The sequence below is a fragment of the Protopterus annectens genome, chromosome 5.part0, assembly GCF_019279795.1.
Source record: "Protopterus annectens isolate FY-2018-M chromosome 5.part0, PAN1.0, whole genome shotgun sequence".
Taxonomy (NCBI): domain Eukaryota; kingdom Metazoa; phylum Chordata; order Ceratodontiformes; family Protopteridae; genus Protopterus; species Protopterus annectens.
Genome location: NC_056735.1, coordinates 1,630,882,884 through 1,630,903,495, shown reverse-complemented (window position 1 = coordinate 1,630,903,495; position 20,612 = coordinate 1,630,882,884). Strand labels below are relative to the sequence as shown.

At 45.3% G+C, this 20,612-nt stretch overlaps 1 protein-coding gene across 1 annotated transcript in view; it reads left to right on the top strand.

Moving 5' to 3' along the window:
* Positions 1-541: 541 nt before the first annotated feature.
* LOC122801802 (spidroin-2-like) overlaps positions 542-20,612 on the top strand; it is a 1,016,563-nt gene continuing 996,492 nt past the window's right edge. Inside the window, exons 1-2 of the mRNA XM_044071413.1 lie at positions 542-621; positions 707-886. Coding sequence (XP_043927348.1) covers positions 588-621; positions 707-886 — 214 coding nt within the window. The 5' untranslated portion in view covers positions 542-587. The remainder of the gene's footprint in view (positions 622-706; positions 887-20,612) is intronic.

Here is a 20,612-nt window from a genome sequence, read left to right as displayed (position 1 = left end):
CTATGTTCTGAGGGCTGGTGCATGCAGACGTCACTTTTATGGCCCATGTTACCTGCAGCCACATCAGACTTCCGAAGCACCAAGAGGGACTGAAAATCTTTGGAGACCTGGAAGAAGGGTAAACCCACAAGTAGAATACTGCAACATGGAAGAGAAGGACATCTGTGGTTGTAAGATTTTAAACAACTTTCCTTTCTTGCATGTCATTCAGTAACTGGGTTCATGACTTTCACAAGTTAGAGAAAAATTTGGGAAGAAGTACTGAAATTATTTCTTTTAAGGTAATTGCAAGAGGCTGTTTCACAAACATTATACCTATAATTTACAGAATACAGTAACTTTCCCTGTACTGGCATTCCTCTTACATAATTACTCTGTTTAGGTCTGAACCTACCCCTGAGAAGAGTGGTAAATTTGTGATGCTGTCATGGGAGATGATGTTCGTACGTGACCCTGATAGGCGCCATATGCATTCCTGATTTGCTGCTTAAGGATTATCATGCATCCTACTGTACATTTTTTATGCTTTTTTTTTTTTAGGATTCCTTCCTCCTGGCCATATTCCTCCACTACCTGCAGCAGCTCGTATGCCTCCAAGCCCAGTAGTAAATGTTCAACCAGGTACGTTTTGGAAGTTGTAAAGTGAGCAAGTTTTAGCACTAGGTGATGGTAGTTCAAGTATTTTCAACCTTTACCTTTTGTTTAGGAGCAACAGTTTGCATGAAAGAAGAGAAAAAAGAGGCTTCTGTTGGAAACTCGATCCCAACAGTTGTGTCTGGGTCAAGGATAAGTACAGAAACTTCTGAAAACAAAGTATTTGGCAGTACCCCTCCTATTGGAGATCCTAATGTACCATCTTCCTCAGCACCACCTGTCTCACTTATTGGTAAGTTATGTTGGAAGATGTTGTATCTAGCTAGAGTAATGTGAGCTACATATGCTTGTCCAGATATTTTGGTGCAGTAGTATATATTCCTCAAGCTTCTCTTGTCTGCTTTAAGTACACTTCTTAAAAGTGTATCTATTGTTGATTATTAGTGTTAAATTGCTAGATAGTATTTTGTTCTTCAGAAGTGCAGGCAGCGAGGAGAGACAGTTTATATATAGTTAAGAGCAAGTATTTTTGGTTTATCTTTTCCCTTAATCCCAGAGGTGTCTGATCATTTTTTTTCTATGAAAGCTTCTTGTGTTAGAACAGCAAAAAATTTGAGAATGTAATCTGTAGTTTAGCTCATCTAAGAGCTGTAAGGTATGGGTGGTCTATAGTGTTTTCGGAAATTAGTTGGAGTTGTGGCATATGTCAAACTGTATATTTGTGAAGTCTTGATCAGGGTAGGTGGAGTAATGGTTGTTTAGAATAATAGCACATGACATCTGTTTCAGAGGTCTTTTTTTCCCCACCGAGTTTAGAGCTGTGCATAAATAAGACTGATTATTCAGCTTAGAAATTCTGCAGTGGATGTGCTGATTGCTATCCACAACCCTTTTCCTGATCAGAAACCTTTCCTGTCATATTTTGCATTGCTGGTCAGTAGCAGCAGTCTCTGGGCTTGAGTTAATTGTGTGCATGGCTGTCATGTGAATTGTTTGTTTATACTAGATTGTCTTCTGGATTACAGTATAGATTAGAAAATAAGAGGCCACTGTGTTTACCTCCCAAACAGAGTACTTTTGCATTTTAGTTTTAGTTGAGCTGCAGATATTAGCACCTTTACAGTTGGGGATGGGGTATTTCCTATATTGATACACCTCTGGACATGTACATTATGGAACATGTAATATAAACAAATGGAAAATCTATAGAAAATCCTCCATTTTTGAAACGGCTGCTGCTGGCAGCTTTAAAGCATTCAGTCTGTGCAGCAAAGCGGTAGTATGCAGAAGTTTCATTTGATAGACAAAAATTCTTAGGGCAGTTTCTCGCATTCTTTTCTGGTATTATGAGAAAGATGAAGTTTGGTTATTTTAACAGGAAGAAAAGCATATGTATAGTATCAATTTGGCATTTTCCTGTTTCAGGAATTTATAGCTGTGCAAGTTGCCAAGTTCCTCTTGCCTTCTATTGAACTATTTTTTTTGTGCAAGTGCAGTTTCCAATAATTGCAGTTATACAAGGCCAAACCATAATATTTAATTACTAGTTCACAGATTTTAACATTGTGGTGGAACTTGCTTTAGTTTTTTCTTAGAATTCCCCACCTTAATTTATTTTTGTACTTTTTCTAATATGTTTATGTGAATCTAGGTTTTGTTTGATCAAAAGTTCATTTGAATGAATCGCAGAACACTGACCACAAATAACTGAAAACTCATTAGAGCACTCATTACTGAATCTCAATTGATAGAAAATATTCTATACACCACATAAAAATAAGTTTTTATGTTGTATATACTAACTCCACAGTTGCACAACAGTTTATTTTGACAGCACACAGTGAATCTGTGCTGGTGCGCTCGCACACAAACACCTACAGTTTTGCAAGTATGTCTTTGCCCAGTGCCACTACACACACACACTTTTTTCTAGACTTAACTTCCCTTAACTGCTATGATCAGAAGTGATACCTTCACACATATACTGCCTGTAACACTTTTACACTTGAGTGTTAGTCAAATGACTTTTTCTGTCAGTTGTGTTCGACCTTTTGGAACTCGGTCAAATGATGGGAACCCGTGTGTTTATCTGTGTGTTGAAAAGTGCTTAGGACGTTAAGTACTGCAGTAAACTTGAACTGATAACTAAAGTTTCTTGTTGATTTGTAAGCAGTAGATTTAAGTTAAGCCCTAGAGCAATTATAAGTAAAAAAAATCAAAGCTGTTTTTTTTTTTATATATATTTGTGTACTGTAGAGGACTTCTGCTTGTTTTGAAGCTGTCACACTGTTGTCGCTTTAGATGTTCAATAGTAGTTTGTGGCGATATTTCTTGGTCTGTATCTCAGTCTCGTTGAATTAAATTTTGTGCTGTGTGCGCTTTCAAGGCTGGGAATTAAAAATCTTTAGTCTGGGACTACTGCTTAACTGTTGTGCAGAAGTCCATAGTCGGGTGCATTGTATTCAGCAGTGACACAAATAAGCATCCGTTCTACTCCCTACTTCCTTTTGGTTATGTTTTTATCATCGGGTCTTTAATATTTATTTTGTGTCAGTACAACATTGTATAGTTTAATTCTGTAGTCCCTGATCTGCAGCTTTATTCTGCTGTTTTAATCTTAACGTATTTAATTTGTTTAATTTTGTCTCCATGCTTCAACAGTAAATCTTGAGCTTTTGACATTTCAGTTTGCCTTGTTTGTGGGGCTTAAGGTTGTTTGAATAGTCTTTTACCCGTAGAAGAGGGAAGCTGTATTATCAGTAAAGGTCTTATTCGTAAGTTCCACTTGCAGTGTCTTAAAGTTCACTGAGCAAGTGTCCTTTCCTGGCTTCTGTTTCTGCATTTTTTTCCTGTCTTGTGCATTACAGTAAATTGTGGGCCTTGACAGAAAACTGCAAGAGTAATCTGTTTCGGCAATATTTTTCTGTTGGATTTTAATTTGTTTTTATCCTATTGAAAAGTCTAAAGTTCTACAGATTTTTTACCCTAAATGTAGGGAAAACGAGTGTTATCACTCAGGGGTTGGCCTGTCATGGATCCTGATTTCTAAGGCCCTCAAGCTCTCTGAGTCAGGGTCCTTTCCTGACTTCTGTTTCCAAGCCGTTCTGAGTTCTTGTGGCTGTTAAAATTTTCATTCTTTTTTTTTTTTTTGGAAATTGTAGCAAACTGCTGACACTTGTAATCTGTAAGGAGAAGTGGGTATGCACACTTCTGGTCACTGTAAACATCTGACCTTGTCCCCTGGAGGGGGTTTTATTTGTATGTTTCATATTCCTGGTAGCCTTGCTTACATGCATTTTTAAACTTGCTTTTGAAGTTGGGAATAAGATGAAGTTTTCAGCATTTCCTCAGTTAAAAAGCTGCTAGTTTGTGAATACTAGACTTGTGACAAGACCCTTTTTTTGGTTTTCTATTTACCATTCTTCCTGTGGGCAGCCACGGTGGTGCAGCAGTTAGGGTTGCTGCCTCACAGCAAGAGGTTCTCCGGTTCGATCCTCAGCTGGGGTGCCTTCTGTGCAGAGTCTGCATGTCCTCCCTGTGGTCCCGTGGGTTTCCTCCGGGTGCTCCGGTTTCCTCCCACATCCCCAAGACATATGCTGTAGGTGGATTGGACACACTAAATTGGCCCTAGGCATGAATGCGTGCATGTGTGCGCCTTCTGTTGAAGGTTGGGCACCGGGCTGGCAACTCGACTCTGTAAAACACTGCCAGTCATGAGCGGACAGGTGCCAGTCATGAGCGGACAGGTGTTCCGCTGTGGCGACCCATAACTGAGAAAAGCCGAAAGAAAAAGATTTACCATTCTTCCTGAATTGACAGCGTTTTTTAAAGGGAGTTGGGTATGTCCCATCGGCAAGAAACCTCATAAAAGTACTGAGACGAATGATTTTGGCACATTTGTTGTGATTAGAAGCACTTTTAATGTTGTCACATTTGAGTAGCTGGCAAGTACAGAGGCACATTGTTTTACTTATTCCTATTAAGTGTAGGTCCTCGTTAGATCAGCTGTATGTCCTATTCCCATGTTGCAGTATTCTGCATATGGGTTTACTCCTGTAGTCTCACGTACGTATGGCCAGTCTTCATAAGCTTTCAGTCCCTTCAAGGTACATGAGACATCTGACGTGGCTGAGAGAATATTATCTATAAAAGTGCCATCAGCACGCACCAGCCCCCAGAACCAGTTGTACGCCAAGTGTTTCTGCTACTGCTGATGCCAGATTAGTTTCAGTAAGATAAGTACCCCATTGGGGACCTTTTCAGTCTTCCTTAAAATCCATATTGCTTGTTCCTGTCATCCAGAAAGGGTAAGTATCAGTTTAGGATCACTGCTGCCACAGTATGGTTTATGTCCTGCTATGGATATAACAGCGGGCCTACTTCCAAAGCTTCATGACATTTTTCACGAGCCCAAATCTATTAACGTGCGCTGTGCTGACTGAAAAGACTGGTTTGGGAGCCAAGCCCTTCAGAGTTTTCCTGTCGAGGAGCCACTCCCCTTGTGGGTGTTTCAAGGGCTGACTGGCAACTAATCCCTTTCATTGCTGGGCAGATAAGTTCCATGGAGGGGGTGCTTTCACATCTACTTTTTATGATGGAAACTATTTTTTTCTGTGGAAATAGTAATTTTAAGCTAGGAAAATGTTTTTGACTGTCTCATGACTTTTAATAACTTAAATAGGAGTGCTTTTCCTTTTCTGGAAAAAGGTTGTTTAAGTTAAAACTCCTTTTTCTCTGGTAAGATATTTTACTTTTTGGGGCTTTGTAAGAATTTAAAGTGCTTTCTGCGCTTCCTTTTTTGGGGGGGGGTGCTTTTTTTTTTTTTTTTTTTTTACTTCTAAACCTGAGCATCTGCCTACTGCTGAAATGGATTCCCCAGGCATCTTTTTCAACTTAAACATGGAACAATCTCTTGGTTCCTTGGTTCTCCCTTCTTCCAGAGACAAAAATGAAGAAAATTACTAAACAGCATTTGCCACCACAGCAGGCTGCTAAACTATCTCAGATGGGTGAGACTTCTGTGACCATTTTTGGTTCGTCAGACCATGCATCTTTTTACTTGGCTCCCTGTGATGTAGTCCCTACAGCCACCAAGGACCAGGGGCTACACACACCTTCTGCAGATGTTGGGATGTCATTAGCAGGCAAGGGAAAGAGACTGTTGATTTTGGGAGAAGGGGCAGGAAATGTCACTATGTCTAGCCTGAATGCTGTGCCTATCCCAAGAATTTTTTTTCCTGGCAAGGGTGAGTCTGTTGCTTCAGAAATTCCCTACAAAAAATGTTCTCCTGTGTCGCTTACTTTGTACAGGAGTGATTTATTGGGCTTAGCTCTCAGGCTGTTGACCCTTGTAGTTTAGCTTTTGTGGTAAAAGAAAAAAGATTAATTTTCTGAAGATGTTCATTTTTGTACCGCAAATTAATTATGAATGGACAGATTCTCTCTTTTTGTCTCATTAGGTTTCTGATTCAGTTTCTGAGGAGTTTTGTTATAACTGAATTTTCCAGAACCTATTTCCATTTCCTTCTAATGTTCTTCATTGTTAGTGTTGCTGTACTGATTCCTGGGTCATCCTGCCATGCAGAAGCCTACAACCAGACCGATTTTCAAGAATCTTTGCATCACCCTATGCTAGCGGATGTCAGGGGGGTAAGCTTTATCCATCAGCACAGTCTTCACTTCTTTATAGCTGTGCAGTCTGATGCAGTACTACATTTTATCAGATGCTTACAGTCCATCCATCAGCTTATTTTCTCCAGAGTTCCTTACAATCTGCTGTCAGGTAAGTACCCAGTTGGGTAACATTTTCTTCAGATTAATGTTCAAAAAGGTTGATAACTGAAGTGTGAGAAACAAATCCCCTATAAAGACTCGTCCTTTTTGTCTGTTTAGTTTGGGGAATAAGCACAATCTTTCTAATTGTCAGGATTGTGCTAGTTTTCCAGTTACAACCCTTGTGGAGAGCCTGAAATTCTCTCCGCCCACACGGTGTTCTCATCCCCAGTTCCTTTTGCTTTTTCGGATTTCTGTGCTTCAGACACTACCTTGGCAATGCACACAAAGGTAAAAAGTTTGAAGAAAAAGGATTCAGTGGATGGCTGCGATATTTCTGTGTCAGTGTTCTAGTCAGCCAGTGACTCTACTGAGGGGATTTTGCAGCCCCCTAGTCCAACTACTAGGCCCAAGCCTTCTGGAGTTGACACCTCAGGAAGCCATTATTGATTTTTCCATTGCCAGTGTCAGTTGGGTTCAAAGCTGCTCTGCAGGCTTTGACTTCCAAGCATTTGTTGCCAATAGAGATGGTTCATCTTATTTGGCTATTGTGCATGAACTAACTTCAGGAATCTGAACTGAAGTCATGCTTGATCAACCGTGTGCAGATGCTTCCCTTTCTAAACCCGACAAACCAGTCAGCGTGCTTCAGCCTACTTACCCATTCTTCAGCCACTGCTACCCAGGTTGAAACTCAGGACCTTCTTAAAATAACCAGAGTTTATGCCCTTTATGAAATCTTTGGAGACCAGCCAGAGACAACTGCCTACCACTGAAGCTTCTCATTGTAAAAGGGGGAAGAGTGTTTCCTTTCAAGAGGAACTGGACTCTTCAGAGTCTGAGGTTGAGAAAGCACTGACTTATTCTGAACTACTACCCTAATTCGTTTTCTGATTCTGACACCCCCTGTTCTGCTTCACCCAGAAGATTTATTCTTTAAGGTCACTTTGCATAAGATGGAGGCCTTTAAGTGGGAGTGCAAAGAATTCTGTCAGGGCTAAAACCCACTGTGGGCAACTTCTAATCCCTGTCATATCCTAGACCACTGGCTATTCCTCCGGTTCATGTAGTACTATTTTTTGAAGACATCTCTTTTCACCCAGAAAACCAGATCATTTTTATAGTGCTTGAGACCCACGAGCACCTCTACAAGAACCCATAAGCTGATCCTTCAGTAGTGTTCACTGAATCTATTCAAGGTGCCCCTAAGGGTGCAGTTAGGCACTCCTTACCTAATGGAGAAAGTAGATTGCTAGACAGATTTGGCAAAAAGACATATACATCTGCTACCATCTCTGAGAGGGCTTTCAGTTACCAATTAAACATGTTAAAATGCTTGGAATCCTTACAAGAACAAATCATTAAATTACTAAGGCGAGGTAAGTGCAGACAAGTCCTTAAGACCTACAAGAGACTGGTGGTAGAGCAGCACTGCTGATATCCAGGCATTCTCTAAAATATCGTTACTGTGCATTGTATGCATCGGGTTCTGTCATTCATGGACACACCTGGCTGAGGAACCAGCTACACTTTGCCCAAGTAAAGGAAGAACTTCTGAATGTCCCACTGGATAAAGAATTCCTTTTTGGGCCCCTAGCAGAGAAAGTTTGAAAAATTGAACAAAAAGGAGAGGCAAATCAAAACTGAAAAAATTCTATTCGTCTTCAACAGCTAGTTATAATACAAATTACCCTTCTAAACCTTGGCCTCTGCCTTCTGAGCAAGATAAGGAGAGGCTTCCCCTGTCAGAGAGACTAAGACCGTTGAAGATGGGAACAACACCCTGGGGATTAAAAGACTTTACCTCTCTTCCCCCAGAGAGCAGCTTGTGACTATGCACATCTGCTTCCCCAAACCCATACCTTCCCCCACCCTTCTAGTGGAAAGGCTTTCTTCAGCAGTGGAAACTCATCACTAGAGACCAGTGGGACCTAAACATAATAGAAAAGCGTTATTTCATGTAGCTCAGATGAGGACACCCCCCCCAAGGGATGCCAAAGATAGTTTTCTTCCATCCCTCGTGCAAGAACTCGTGCAACAAAGGTCCATTCAACCAGTCTCTACTGGGGAGGAAGCAACAGGATTCTGCTCAAGGATCTTTCTAGTCCCAGGAAAGGAAGGCACCTGAAGACCAATCTTAAAACCTGTAAAAGTTAACCAAGTTCCTACATATTCCCAATTTGAAAATGTTAGCCCTTTAAAAACTTGCCCATGATTTTTCTAGGAGCCTTAATGTTTACACTAGCTCTGTAGGACACCTATTTACATGGGGCAAAGGAGCACAAAAGATGCCTTCAGTTTGGGGCAGCAGGTTTGAGCTACCAGATGTTCTTCCAGTTCACTGTTCATAACATTAGGGATTTCCTGCCTTTGGCAGCCCGATGTCTGGCCAGTAAACAGTTGCTTTAAGGTACACCATACATCCACACCTATTCTTCTCTCTCAGCGTAGGGCATAAAGGTGTTGCCGCCAGTCTGAGCACCATCTCTTGATCATCTTTCTGAATGCTTGTGTTCCATTGCTGGTTTCACCGAGCCATTGCAGAAAAGTGCCCCATTGGGGTTCCTTTTTTACTTGTTTTTTTGTTGCTTGTGGGATTTCATGTCATCCAAGAGGGGTAAAATGCCAGTGTAGGAGACTGATTCCCCATAGAGACTGCCACAAACTGTGCGTTTTGCATTGGCGCCTCGGGCGACCATACATCCTGTTCATCTGTCAGCTTTTGTACCAAAAACTTTGTTTAGTAGACTTTTTTCTTTGACGCTGTATCTGGAGAATCCGTGACTTAAACTTCTCGCGAAATATACTATGGAGGGAACTTCCTGCCCCAAGGGACAACCATCAGAGAAGGCGGCCAAGAAGCCTAGGCCGGAATCTTCAACTGTTCTTCCTCTACCAGATGTTTCTGTCAAGGTGAGTGAATGCCTGAAGGTTCACCTAGCTTTGTCTGATTCCTCTGCCATAAGTGGGTTGGAGGCCGGCGGGGACCCTGCTTTTAAGCATGTTTGAGCAGGCTTTGCAGACATCCATTTCGGTCGTTCAGGGAGAACCACAGTTGATTTCCAAGGGGCCTAGGAGTGTTCCTCAGATTTTAGTCGGAGAAGAAGTCCCAACTACTATTATTGAATGCCATCCTGGATTTAAAGCCTTCCAAGTTTTTATGAGATTGAAGTCCCATTAAAGAGAAATAAAAAACTAAACATGTTCCTCCTACCCTTAAGGATCCAGAGTAAGTGGCAGGCCTTCACTCAGTGTTTTAGTGCTTCATGGCATTGAAACCTCCTTGTGGTGTTTCTGTTCCAGATCCCCCTTGGTCTTTTACTCCCCTTAAAAGACCCAGGGAACAGGATTCTTCTGAGGGGGGAGTTGGATTCTGATGACAAATCCCTTACTTACTCTTCTCATATTCCTTGTCCTATGGACTATGGGTCAGAGGAAGATGAATCTAACAGTCCTGATACTCCCTTTGAAGAGATTTCTTTGCGGACAGTCTCAAGGATGATGGAGTTTTTTTAAATCAGATTGTGCTCAAGTTTCTGAGATCCATAAGAGGCAGTATGAGTTGCTGTAGGAGTCTCCTAAACCTTCTGCTGATGTCCTATTCTCATGTTGCAGTATTCCAAACTCTTGGGTTATCCTTTGCTTGCTACCCAAACGTCTGGTCAGTTTACAAAAGCTTGACACTACTAGGTACATGGGACATCTGACATTGGCTGAGAGAGTGTGGGCCATAAAAGTGACGTATGTACGTACCTTTCCTACAAACTTCTCTGCCGCCAGTTGAACGTCAGTGCTTTGTGCCATCTTCACTGTCTTATCTTCTTTTCTAAGATGAGTACTTCGGTGGGGCTGTTTCTGATTCCTTTTTGTCACTGCATGTCTGTCGAAGTTGCATGTCATCCAGGAAAGGAAATTGCAGGTGTGGTCATCAGATCCCCCATAAGGATGCCCACAAACTCTGCCTTTTCTATCTAGGGGCCAACCCACAACCATCTTACTTGTGCGATCTGTCAGGCCTTTGTCTTTAAGACACTCCACAGTCGTTTGCACTCCTTGAACATTAACTTAGAGAATCAGCATCTTAAACGCTTAGTGTTAGGGATGGAAAGGTCTGTCCATCAGTCCATAGAACCACCTAAAAAGATTGCCAAGGTTTCCAGGCCTGAACTTGCTGCTCATCCTTCTCTTGATGTCCCTCTTGTGGCTGACATTCACCTGGAGGAACGTTCGGAGTCTGTTAAAACATGTATAAGCGGGTACCTGTCTGGAGGCCGCAAAACCTGGGACAGAAGGCACATCTGGGGAGGGCTTGCAGACATCGCCTGCCGACGACAAGGGGGAACCTTAACTTCTTATGGCTTCAACTGGCGGCAGAGAAGTTTGTAGGAAAGGTACATCCTCACTGTCTTCCCTCCTAGCTCCCACCTCTCAGGTGAACAGACACATACTCCTTAAGGTGCAGTTATGATGCAGCTGAAGCCTCAGCTAGGTCAGCTGCATCAGCTTCTGCTTTAAGGAGATACTCTTGGCTACATCTACAGCCCCTGCTCTACGACTTCAGGGCAAAGTTTATTGATGCCCCTTTGATAGTTCTGCATTGTTTTGCTGTAATGTAGCTGACCTCTAAGTGTCTACAGCAAAAAGGCAAAGAAATGTGGGAACTCAAAACACCATGCTAGTTTCACCCATTCCTAAATTCCATAGGAACTACCCTGCCAAAACTCAATTCAAAAGGAAACAATCTCACCCTATGGCTCCCTCCAGGCCCGGAAGACTTCCTAGAAAGTAGTGCCCTCTGGCTAGAACTTCTCCAGCCCCAGCCGGAGGCCTCCCTTTCAAGTTAGGGCAGGTAGCATCTGGCTGCCTGCCAGCCTTACTACCAAACCCCTCTAGCCCTTTCTGCCCATCTCTCTCACTGTCTTCCCTCTATGATCCCACATTACCTCAGACAAATGGGTTCTTCCCATCATCCAGAATGGTTACTTTGACCTGGATCCCCCCCCCCCCCCCAGTACGAAAGGGCACTCCTCAGCCCCCCCACCAGTCAGCTACACCTCCTGCAACCTGTACTGCAAGCTCTGCTGACTCAAGGCACCATAGAACCAGTGCCTGTAGAAGCAAAAAAGAGGATTCTATTCCAGAATTTTTCTAGTACCCATAAGGGATAGACCATGGAGACCTATACTAGATCTCTCGTGTGTCAGCCTTTTCCTAAAGGTCCCTACCTTCAGGATGCTCACTCATCCCAGCCTCTTACGCCCTGCTCCTGCTCCAAGGGTTCATGGCAAACTTAGATATAAAGGATGCTTATCTGCAAATCCCAATAAAGTCCACATTCAGGAAATACCTGAGGTTTTTGGCAGGCTCATCCCATTTTCAATTCTCTGCCTTGCCCTTTAGGCTTTCCACTGCACTTGGGTATTCACGAGAGGTCTGGCTCCAGTCAGGGCAAAGGGTATCCAAATATTCCCCTACCTAGGCCTGCTGATTCAGGCAGACAATCAGAAGACCCTCCTTCACACTCAGCTTCTTCTGTCCCTATTGCAGCCTGTAGGTTTTCAGATAAATTTCCCAAAATCTCACCTGGATCCCACACAGGACATTGTCTTCCTGGGGTGCAGGATTCGCACAGACCTCATGAATGCCTTCCTGCCGCCAGACAAGGTGGTATCCCTGACCACCTGCTCTGTGTCCTCCAAGCATCAAAACTGACAGCAAGGCAGTACCTGAGATTTATGAGTTGCATGGCAACCACTGTACACATGCTCCCCTTGGCAAGACTACACGAGAAAGCTACAATGGCATCTTCGGTCAGTCTGAACTCAGCATTCCCTGGAATTCAGGTTCCACCTTCTACCTTGCTTGAAACAAGAAATTCAGTGGTGCTGGTACAAGTGGCCAACAACCCAGGCCTCCCTCTCCAACCATCCCCACCTACTCATCTGGGCTGGGGAGAAACTCTAGGCCAAAGACATGTGCAGGGTTTGTGGCCAAACACAAACTAGAGCACATCAGTGTCTGAGAAATGAGGCCAATCATCCTTGCTCTGCAAGCCTTCCTACCTTACCTCCAGCAAGGCCCACTCAAGATTTTCACAGATACCACTGTCCTGCGGTATCTCAACAAACCGGGATGGACCAAATCCTACCTCCTTTGCAGACTACCTCTGCTGGCGTGGGAGCTGGCCACCTTACAGGGGATTACCCTGCTGGCAGTTTACATCCCCTCCCTTCACAACTCCAGGCAGATTATCTCAGCAGAACCATTGCAAACAATCACAGATGGATGCTTCACAGAGAAGTCTTTCTGGATCTGGTCCACCAGTGGGGTACACCTCAAATAGACCTGTTTGCCTCCTCCATCAACAGACAACTTCCTGGCTTCTGCACCAGGACACCAGACCCCAGGGCACTGGCAACAGATGCCTTCTCAATTTCTTAGAAGGTGAAATTTCTGTATGCTCCCCCCCCATTGATTCAAAAGTTGCTGCTGAAAATTCAGCAGGACAGACAAAAAATCTTGCTGGTGACTCCCTACTGGTCAAGACAGCACTGGTTCCCCTTCTCCATTTGTCCAAGGGCAATCACCACAAGTTACCCCCCCTCAGTGGACCTCCTCACAGCACAAGGGATCACAGATACACCCACAGTGACAGTCTCTGTGCCTCACCCTGTGGTTGATAGTATTCTGATCCCCTTCAGACACCTGTACAACGGGGACTTGCGGGATGTCCTGCAGGAGGCCAGGAAACCTAACGCAAGAAAGTCTTGCCTCTCATCGTGGAAAAGGTTTTCCGTATAGTGTCACAAAAGACAGACCCGCTGGCAAGTGACGTCCCTCTAATCCTGTCTTACCTGTGTGAACTATTGCAGACAGGTCTGGCCTACTCTTCTATAAAAGCACACTTGTTTACAATCTCTACCGGTCTCCCTCTGGATCCACCTCTAGCATCCAGACTTCCTACCAAACTTTTCCTCAAAGCGGTACTTCACCTAAGAGCCCCCCCCCCCCCCCCCCCCCGAAATCGTCCCCTCCTGCTGGGGATCTTAACTATGTACTGGAAAAACTCACTCTTGCTTATTTTGAACCAGCAGACAAAGCCTCCCTAAAGCTTTGCATGTGGAAAACTGTTCTATTGGTGGCTGTGACCTCAGACAGGAGGGTCTCAGTTACAAGCTCTGATGGCTAACCCACCATTCCCAGTCTTCCACCTTGACAGGGTTACTCTCAGAACTAACCTGTCCTTCATGCCCAAGGTGGTGAATAACCTATTTTTGAACCAGGCCATGCACCTGCCCACCTTGTTCCCTAAACCGCAGGGGGAAAGCGAGAGAGCACTCCATTCCGTAGATGTCCACTGAAAGCTTAGGTTTTATCTCCATAATACCAAGTCCATTAGAAAATCTGACCAACTGTTTGTCTCCCACCCCAGAGCCCTGGAGAAAGCAGTGACCAAACAGACCTTTTCAGGGCAATATTAAAGCCCACTCCACCAACGCTATGGCCTGTTCAGGAGCCTTCTTTAAGGGGCTAGACACCAGCTCGATTCTTGAAGCAGCTACTTGTTACTCAGTGCACACTTTCACTAAACATTACAAGCTGGACCATATCTCTAAGGCCAGGGCAGGGTTTTCCAGGGCTATCCACGGATTTCTGGAAACTTCAGTCAGACCACCACCCCATTCACAGTGAGCTTTGGCACTCACCTGCATGTAGAATACTGCAACATTGGAATAGAAGGACATAGAAAAGTTGTGTAAAATCTTACCATAGCCATAGATGCCCTTCTCTTCCATGTTGCAGTACTCCTTCCCACCCTCCTTCCCCCTCCTGTCAGGTTGCACTTGCTCTTCTGGGTTACACTGGACGGGGCTGTGCCCTTTTAGGACTGGTTCCAACTGGGGCATTCTGTTCTGAGGGCTGATGCGTGCAGACATCACTTTTATGGCTCACGTTCCTACAGCCATGTCAGACGCCTGACACACCCTGAGGGACTGAAAAACTTTGGAATACTGGCCAGACGTACGCGAAAGGAAGAAGGGTAAACCCACATGTAGAATACTGCAACATGGAAGAGAAAGACATTTATGGTTTGGTAAGATTTGACACAAATTTTCTTTCCTGTGGTTCACAGCTGTCACAATCTGCTACGTCTGGACAGCAGGCACAAGAGCTGCAAAATACCTCAGAACTTCCCCCTGAGGAGCCACCCCATAAGAGGACGTGCAAGAGGAAGCACCTAAATTCTCCAGAAGACTCTGTCACTGATGAGAGAAATTTCGATGAAGGGGAAGGGTCCCCACGGTCACCCCCTGAAGATGTCTCCTGTGGTGAAATAAATCAGAAGGGTGATTGGAAGCCCTCCAACGCATCCTCCGAGGAATCTGTGTTCTTGCAAGCTTTTCATGCCCGTTATCTATTTCTTAGGTGACCCTGCCCGCTGATGACCTAGTCAAATTGATCGTTCAACAAGTGTGGAAGGCTCCTGACTCCATAGAGCATATTCCCTGGACACCAGATAAGAGTCTTTTAGCCCCGGAGGATCAGCCCCATTGGTCTAAGGGTCTAGCAGTTGATGCCATGGTGGTAGCAGCAGCCACCAAAAAGGAACTCTCCGAAGAGAGTGCAATATCCTCTTAACCAAGAGTACGGGATGATGGACAGATTTGGGAAGCGCGTCTCTGCTTCTGGCCTTGAACTTTTTGGCACACTTTGCTAGATTCCATAGGGATCTGATAACTGAGCTTTCAGACACCCTAGCAGGGACAGTGTCTGGCGAGTTTCGAGATAAGGTTGCCTCTCAGCTTCTCAAATTCGTCCAGGCAGCTTATTAAGCATACAACTGAAGGGATGTCTGAAGCAGTGGGTACAGCTGTTGCCATTAGGCCTTGATGCGCTTGTATGATTTTGTGGAGCCTTTTGTCTTTCTTTATCAATGCTCTTGTTTGGTACTTCATTGTTTAACCCAAAAGTTAGAGACCCGGTAGCCAGTTTTGAAAAGGATGGAAAGACCTTTTCTGCTGTGGGCGTGCATTTTTCCACTCCACAACGACCTTACTCCAAGAATCAGAGGAGTGGAAAAATGTGGTTCAAGAAGACCCAAGGGCCTTTTCAGGCCACACATGGTGAGTGTCCCCCTGGGGCAGAGGGGGGAACTGTTATGGAAGATGCCCCTCCCTTGGCAAAGGGGGTCCACGTAACCAGTGCTCCAGAGATTTTTTCTGAACAACCCTATCAGTGCTCCTGAATGGAGGCCCGATTGCTTACCTCTAGAAGCATTCGGGGGAAGATTTTCTCTGCACCATTCAGCCTGGCTTACAATAACATCGGGTTCCTGGGTGCATAAAATCACCAGAGGTTACCACATTCCCTTCAATCTTTTCCCAAAACCCCAAAGACGAATCCCTGATGTTCTACTCATTCAGAGAGATCTAGCACCAGTAGAAATTCAAATGCAACTTCAAAAAAGGATCATCCAGTTAGTCCCATCAGACCAAATAGGATCCGGATTCTACTAGAGATTTTTTTTAGTGCCAAAAAAGACAGGGGACTGGAGCTCCACCTGTTGAACAAATTTGTGCAACAAACAAAATTCCGGATGGTCACAGTTGAATCTGCCCTTACTTTTCTAGAGAGAAGATTGGATGTGTTCTATAGATCTTCAGAATGCATATTACCACATAAAGATGGACGAGCGCTCCAGAAGATTTCTCCGCTTATGGCTAGAAGTTAGTTATTACCAGTTTAAAGTGCTGCCCTTCGGCCTCACCACAGACCCAGTGTGTTCACCAAATGCATGGTAATCATAGCAGTTAATTTGAGACTACAGGGATTCCTGGTGTTTCCATATTGTAAACAACTGACTTCTCACCACCCCCTCCAGGCATCTACTGCTTTACGCCAGAGTTCTTTCTACAACTTGCCGCAACACTAGGCATTTCAGTCAACAAAGAAAAATCACAGCAGACTCCCATGCAGGATCTGAAATTCATCGGAGCAAGATTAAATACAATATCCTGCGTGAGCTCGCTTGCTGATCACAGATTGTTAAAGCCAAGATCACAACTTCAAATGATCTTTTTCCAAGACAAAGTTCTTGCTTGTCTGGTAATACAAGTTCTCAGAACTATGGCAACAACAGTAACATTAGTTTCCCCTGGCAAGGTATCACACGAGGCTGCTTCAGTAGCTCTTGGCATTGCAATGGTCACTTCTAACGCACCCCATATCCCATCCAGTCTTCATAATAAATCTCTGCAAAAAGGATTTATCTTGGTGGATGAAGCCAGAAGAAAATTTATGGAGTCATCCCTTCCCCCCCCCCCTCTCAGCCCAAGGCCATAGTGACCATGGATGCTTCCCAGATAAGGTGGGGGGGCATTTTCTGGGAATGACTGTCCAAGGCCCTTGGTTCCCACAAGAGGCCAGTGTGAACATCAGTGTCATAGAACTGAGGGCAGTGCTTTTAGCATTGCAAGCATTTCAGTCTGTCCTTCCTTCAGGGGTAATTGCAATCCAGTCAGACAACCTGCCTGTAGTCTGGTATGTCAAGAAACGGGGGCAGATCCTATGCTCTATCAGGAAACCCAAGAGTTTGACAATGGGCAGTCTTTTCCAAACGCTTTCTGATGAGGCATATCCTGGGGAACTCGAACGTGATTACGGACAAACTGAGCAGGTGTATCCTCCTGCCTTAGGAGTAGTCTCTCAATCTCAACATAGAGATGAAGATATTTCGTTGATGGGGTCAGCCTTGCTGCGACCTGTTCTCTCCCATAAACCACAAATGCAGCACCTACTTTGCCCTAATCCCCCTTGCGGGGAATCCCAAAGGGATGCACCATGTCCTTCTATTCCAGTGTTGCAGTATTCTGCTAGAGGGTTTACCTTTCTTACCATCAACTTGTCCAGCCAGGTTTCCAAAGCTTTTCCAGTCCCTCATGGTGCATTGGACATCTGACATGGAGGCAGGTACATGGGCCATAAAGTTGACGTCTGCACGCACTGCCCCCCATAACTTTTCAGCTGCCAGCCGTACGTCAGGTGTTCCTGTTACTTACAAATGTCGGATCTGTTTTGTATTAAAGATAAGTACCCCATTGGAGCATTTTTCTTCAGTCCTTTTGTATTTTTATAGTTTGTTCATGTCTAGTAAGAAGTGAAACTGTGGTCATCAGATTCACCATAAAGACACCCATGACCAATGTCTCTTGCCTGGGTAGGGATCACAATTACAAAAACTGCGCCATCTGTAAACCGTTCATCCCCAAGACCCTTCGCAGCCACTTACATGCTCTCTACTTGTTCCTTGAGAAACCAGCGCCTAAGACAGCTAGCTCTCTGTATGGAAGCCACCTCTGACCCCCCCCCCCCATCCAAACCACCAAGGAAGAGGGCCAAGTCCATGCCGCCTGCTACTTCCACTGCACCTCCCTCTGCCGCTCCTCAACCTGTAGAAGCCGGCAGCTTGGCTGAGGACCCAGCTTCCGACTTTACAGATACAGCAGGTACCTTTCAGGATGCTGCATAATCTAGAGAGGATGACACGTCTGGGGAGGATGTACTGGTGACTGCTGCAGACGCCCGGGGGGAACCAGTACCTGTGATGTGTGCTTCGGATACTGCCTCCACCGCTCCTACGATTTCTTCAGGCCTACCACCAGCCAGACACCGGTTAGGCCTTCTAAGAAAAAACAAAAGACCAGACATATTTCTCCATCACCAGAGGCCTTACCTGATTGGCAAGCTTTCAGCCAGTCTCTCTACAGTGCTTTCTTGGACATCAGGCCTTCCTCAGAGTTCACCCCTATGGCTCCACCTCTTCTCAGCCCTAGGCCTTCCCTACATAAGAGGACTGTGAGCCAACCTTCAGAGGAGGAACTGTCTGACTCCTCAGATGACTCCGTCGTACTCTTCCCAGACCACCCCCCCCCCCCCGGGTTATGGATCGCTGGAAGAGGCCTCCACTGAGCCGGATTCCCCAGTGGAAGACCTAAGTTTTGGGGGCACTGTTAAACTGATGATTGAACACTTGAAGTGGGAATGCTCAGACATGTCTGGAGCACAAAAAAGATTTTATGATCTGATTCAGGTGGAATCACCTAATCCGTCACATATCCCACCTGTTCAACCTGCCTTCCTGGATGCATTTGCTGCGGCATCCCTTAATCCAGACTCCCAACCACCTGCTTCTTGAATGGCAGACAGATTGTACAGGGTCCTTGACTCAAATAAATTCCAATTCAAGTGCCCCCCTGCAGACCCAGCCACTATTTCCATTTCTACAGACAGGGCACCCAAACTCTTCCCTACTACCACTGTCCTGCCTGCAGATAAGGACAGCAAAGCCATGGAGAGGTGGGGAAAAAGATTTATACTTCTGCTACCCTAGCTTTTAGGGCAACAAATTACCAGTCTCACATGCCCAAGTACTCTCTGGCGCTTCTGACAAAGGCTCCAAAGAGCTTAATGACATTCCTGACTGTGCTGCTAAAGCATCCTTGTCTTCCTTACTCGGGATTGTCTCACAAGTGAACAGGCACTTCCTTTGATCCGCATACGATGCAGCTGAGGCCTCAGCTAGGTCAGCTGCATCAGTATCCGTGCTAAAAAGATATTCCTGGCTACGTCTGCAGCCCCTCCCTGATGACTTCAGAGCCAAGCTTCTGGATGCCCCCTTGGACCATTCGGTCCTCTTTGATGCTAGGGTGGCTGATCTTTTCAAGTCTCTCCATCAGAAAGGGAAAGAGCTTCAAGACCTCATGCGTCTCCTTGTCTCTCCAATCCCAAAGTTCCAGAGGAACTTCCCAGCTAAGACACAGTTTATAAGAAAGGCATCTAGGCCTTCGGCCCTCCCTAGGTCTAGAAGGCCTCCTAGGAGACAAACTGCCCAGCCAATGACTTCTTAGGCCTCTGGCCAGAGGCCTTCCCTTCCAGACAGGGCAGGCAGTGTCGGACTGCCTGCCACTTTTCTTCCCTCCACCTCCTTGGTCCCTAATAACAGACAAATGGGTCTTGGCCATTTTGAAGGACAGATGCTTTGACTTGGATCACTCCTCCTCCAAGACTGCCTATTCCTCCCCCTCCCACATCCCAGTGGTCCCTCCTACACCAGGTCTTAACCTGCTGCTGCAAGGCACCATAGAATCAGTCCCCACCCCTGCTTGAGGGAAAGGTTTCTACTCGAGAATTTTTCTGGTGCCCAGAAAGGAAGGACCATGTAGGCCCATCCTGGATCTCTCCCACCTTAGCCTCTTCTTAAAAGTACCCTCCTACAGGATGCTCACATTACCCACTCTTTCCCCTCATTCTCCCTCAGGCCTTCATGGTAGCCCTGGACGTAAAGGAGGCCTATCTTCACATTCCCATAAAGCCTACCTCCAGGAAATATCTCAGATTCATAGCAGGCTCTTCTCGCTTTCAGTTCTGTGCATTTCCTTTTGGGCTCTCCCACTGCCCCGAGGGTATTCACAAAGTGCCTAACCCCAGTAATGAGTATACAAATATTCCCATACCTAGATGACCTACTCGTTCAAACAGCAGATGGACCTTTCTTGGTGACACTGAGGACCTCTTGCAGTGTCTAGGGTTCCTGATAAATTTTCCAAAGTCCCAACTCGATCCTACACAGGACATTGTCTTCCTGGGATGCAGAATCAGGACAGACATCAGGATGGCCTCCCTCTTGGAGGAAAAAGTGGTGTCCCTCTCATCACTTTCAAATTGCCCTCCATTCATCAGCTCTGACTGCAAGGGAATTCGTAAGACTTCTGGGGTGCATGGCAGCCACTTTCTCTATGTTAACCCTAGCGAGGTTACACATGAGAATTTCAGTGGTACCTACACTTGGTGTGGACCCAGCACTCTCATCCTCTAGAGTTCAGGGTTCCACTCCTCCCCTGTCTTCACCAAGAATTAAAATGGTGGCTTGCCCAAGTTGCGCAGAATCCAGGCCAGCTCCTGCAGATGCCCATCCCTTCCCTTATCATGTACACAGATGCCTCAGACCTGGGCTGGGGGTCAACTCTGGCTCAAAGGACAGTGCAAGGTTTGTGGACAGATAGAAATGAGTGCGCATCAGTATCGGGGGGAAATGACAGCAATACTCCTCGCCCTGCAGGCCGTCCAACCTTACCTTCAGCAGGGCCTCCTAAAGATCTTCATAGACAACGCTACAGTCATGTGGTACCTCAACAAGCAAGGAGGGACAAGTCCTACCTCCTATGCTGATTAGCTCTATAGGTATG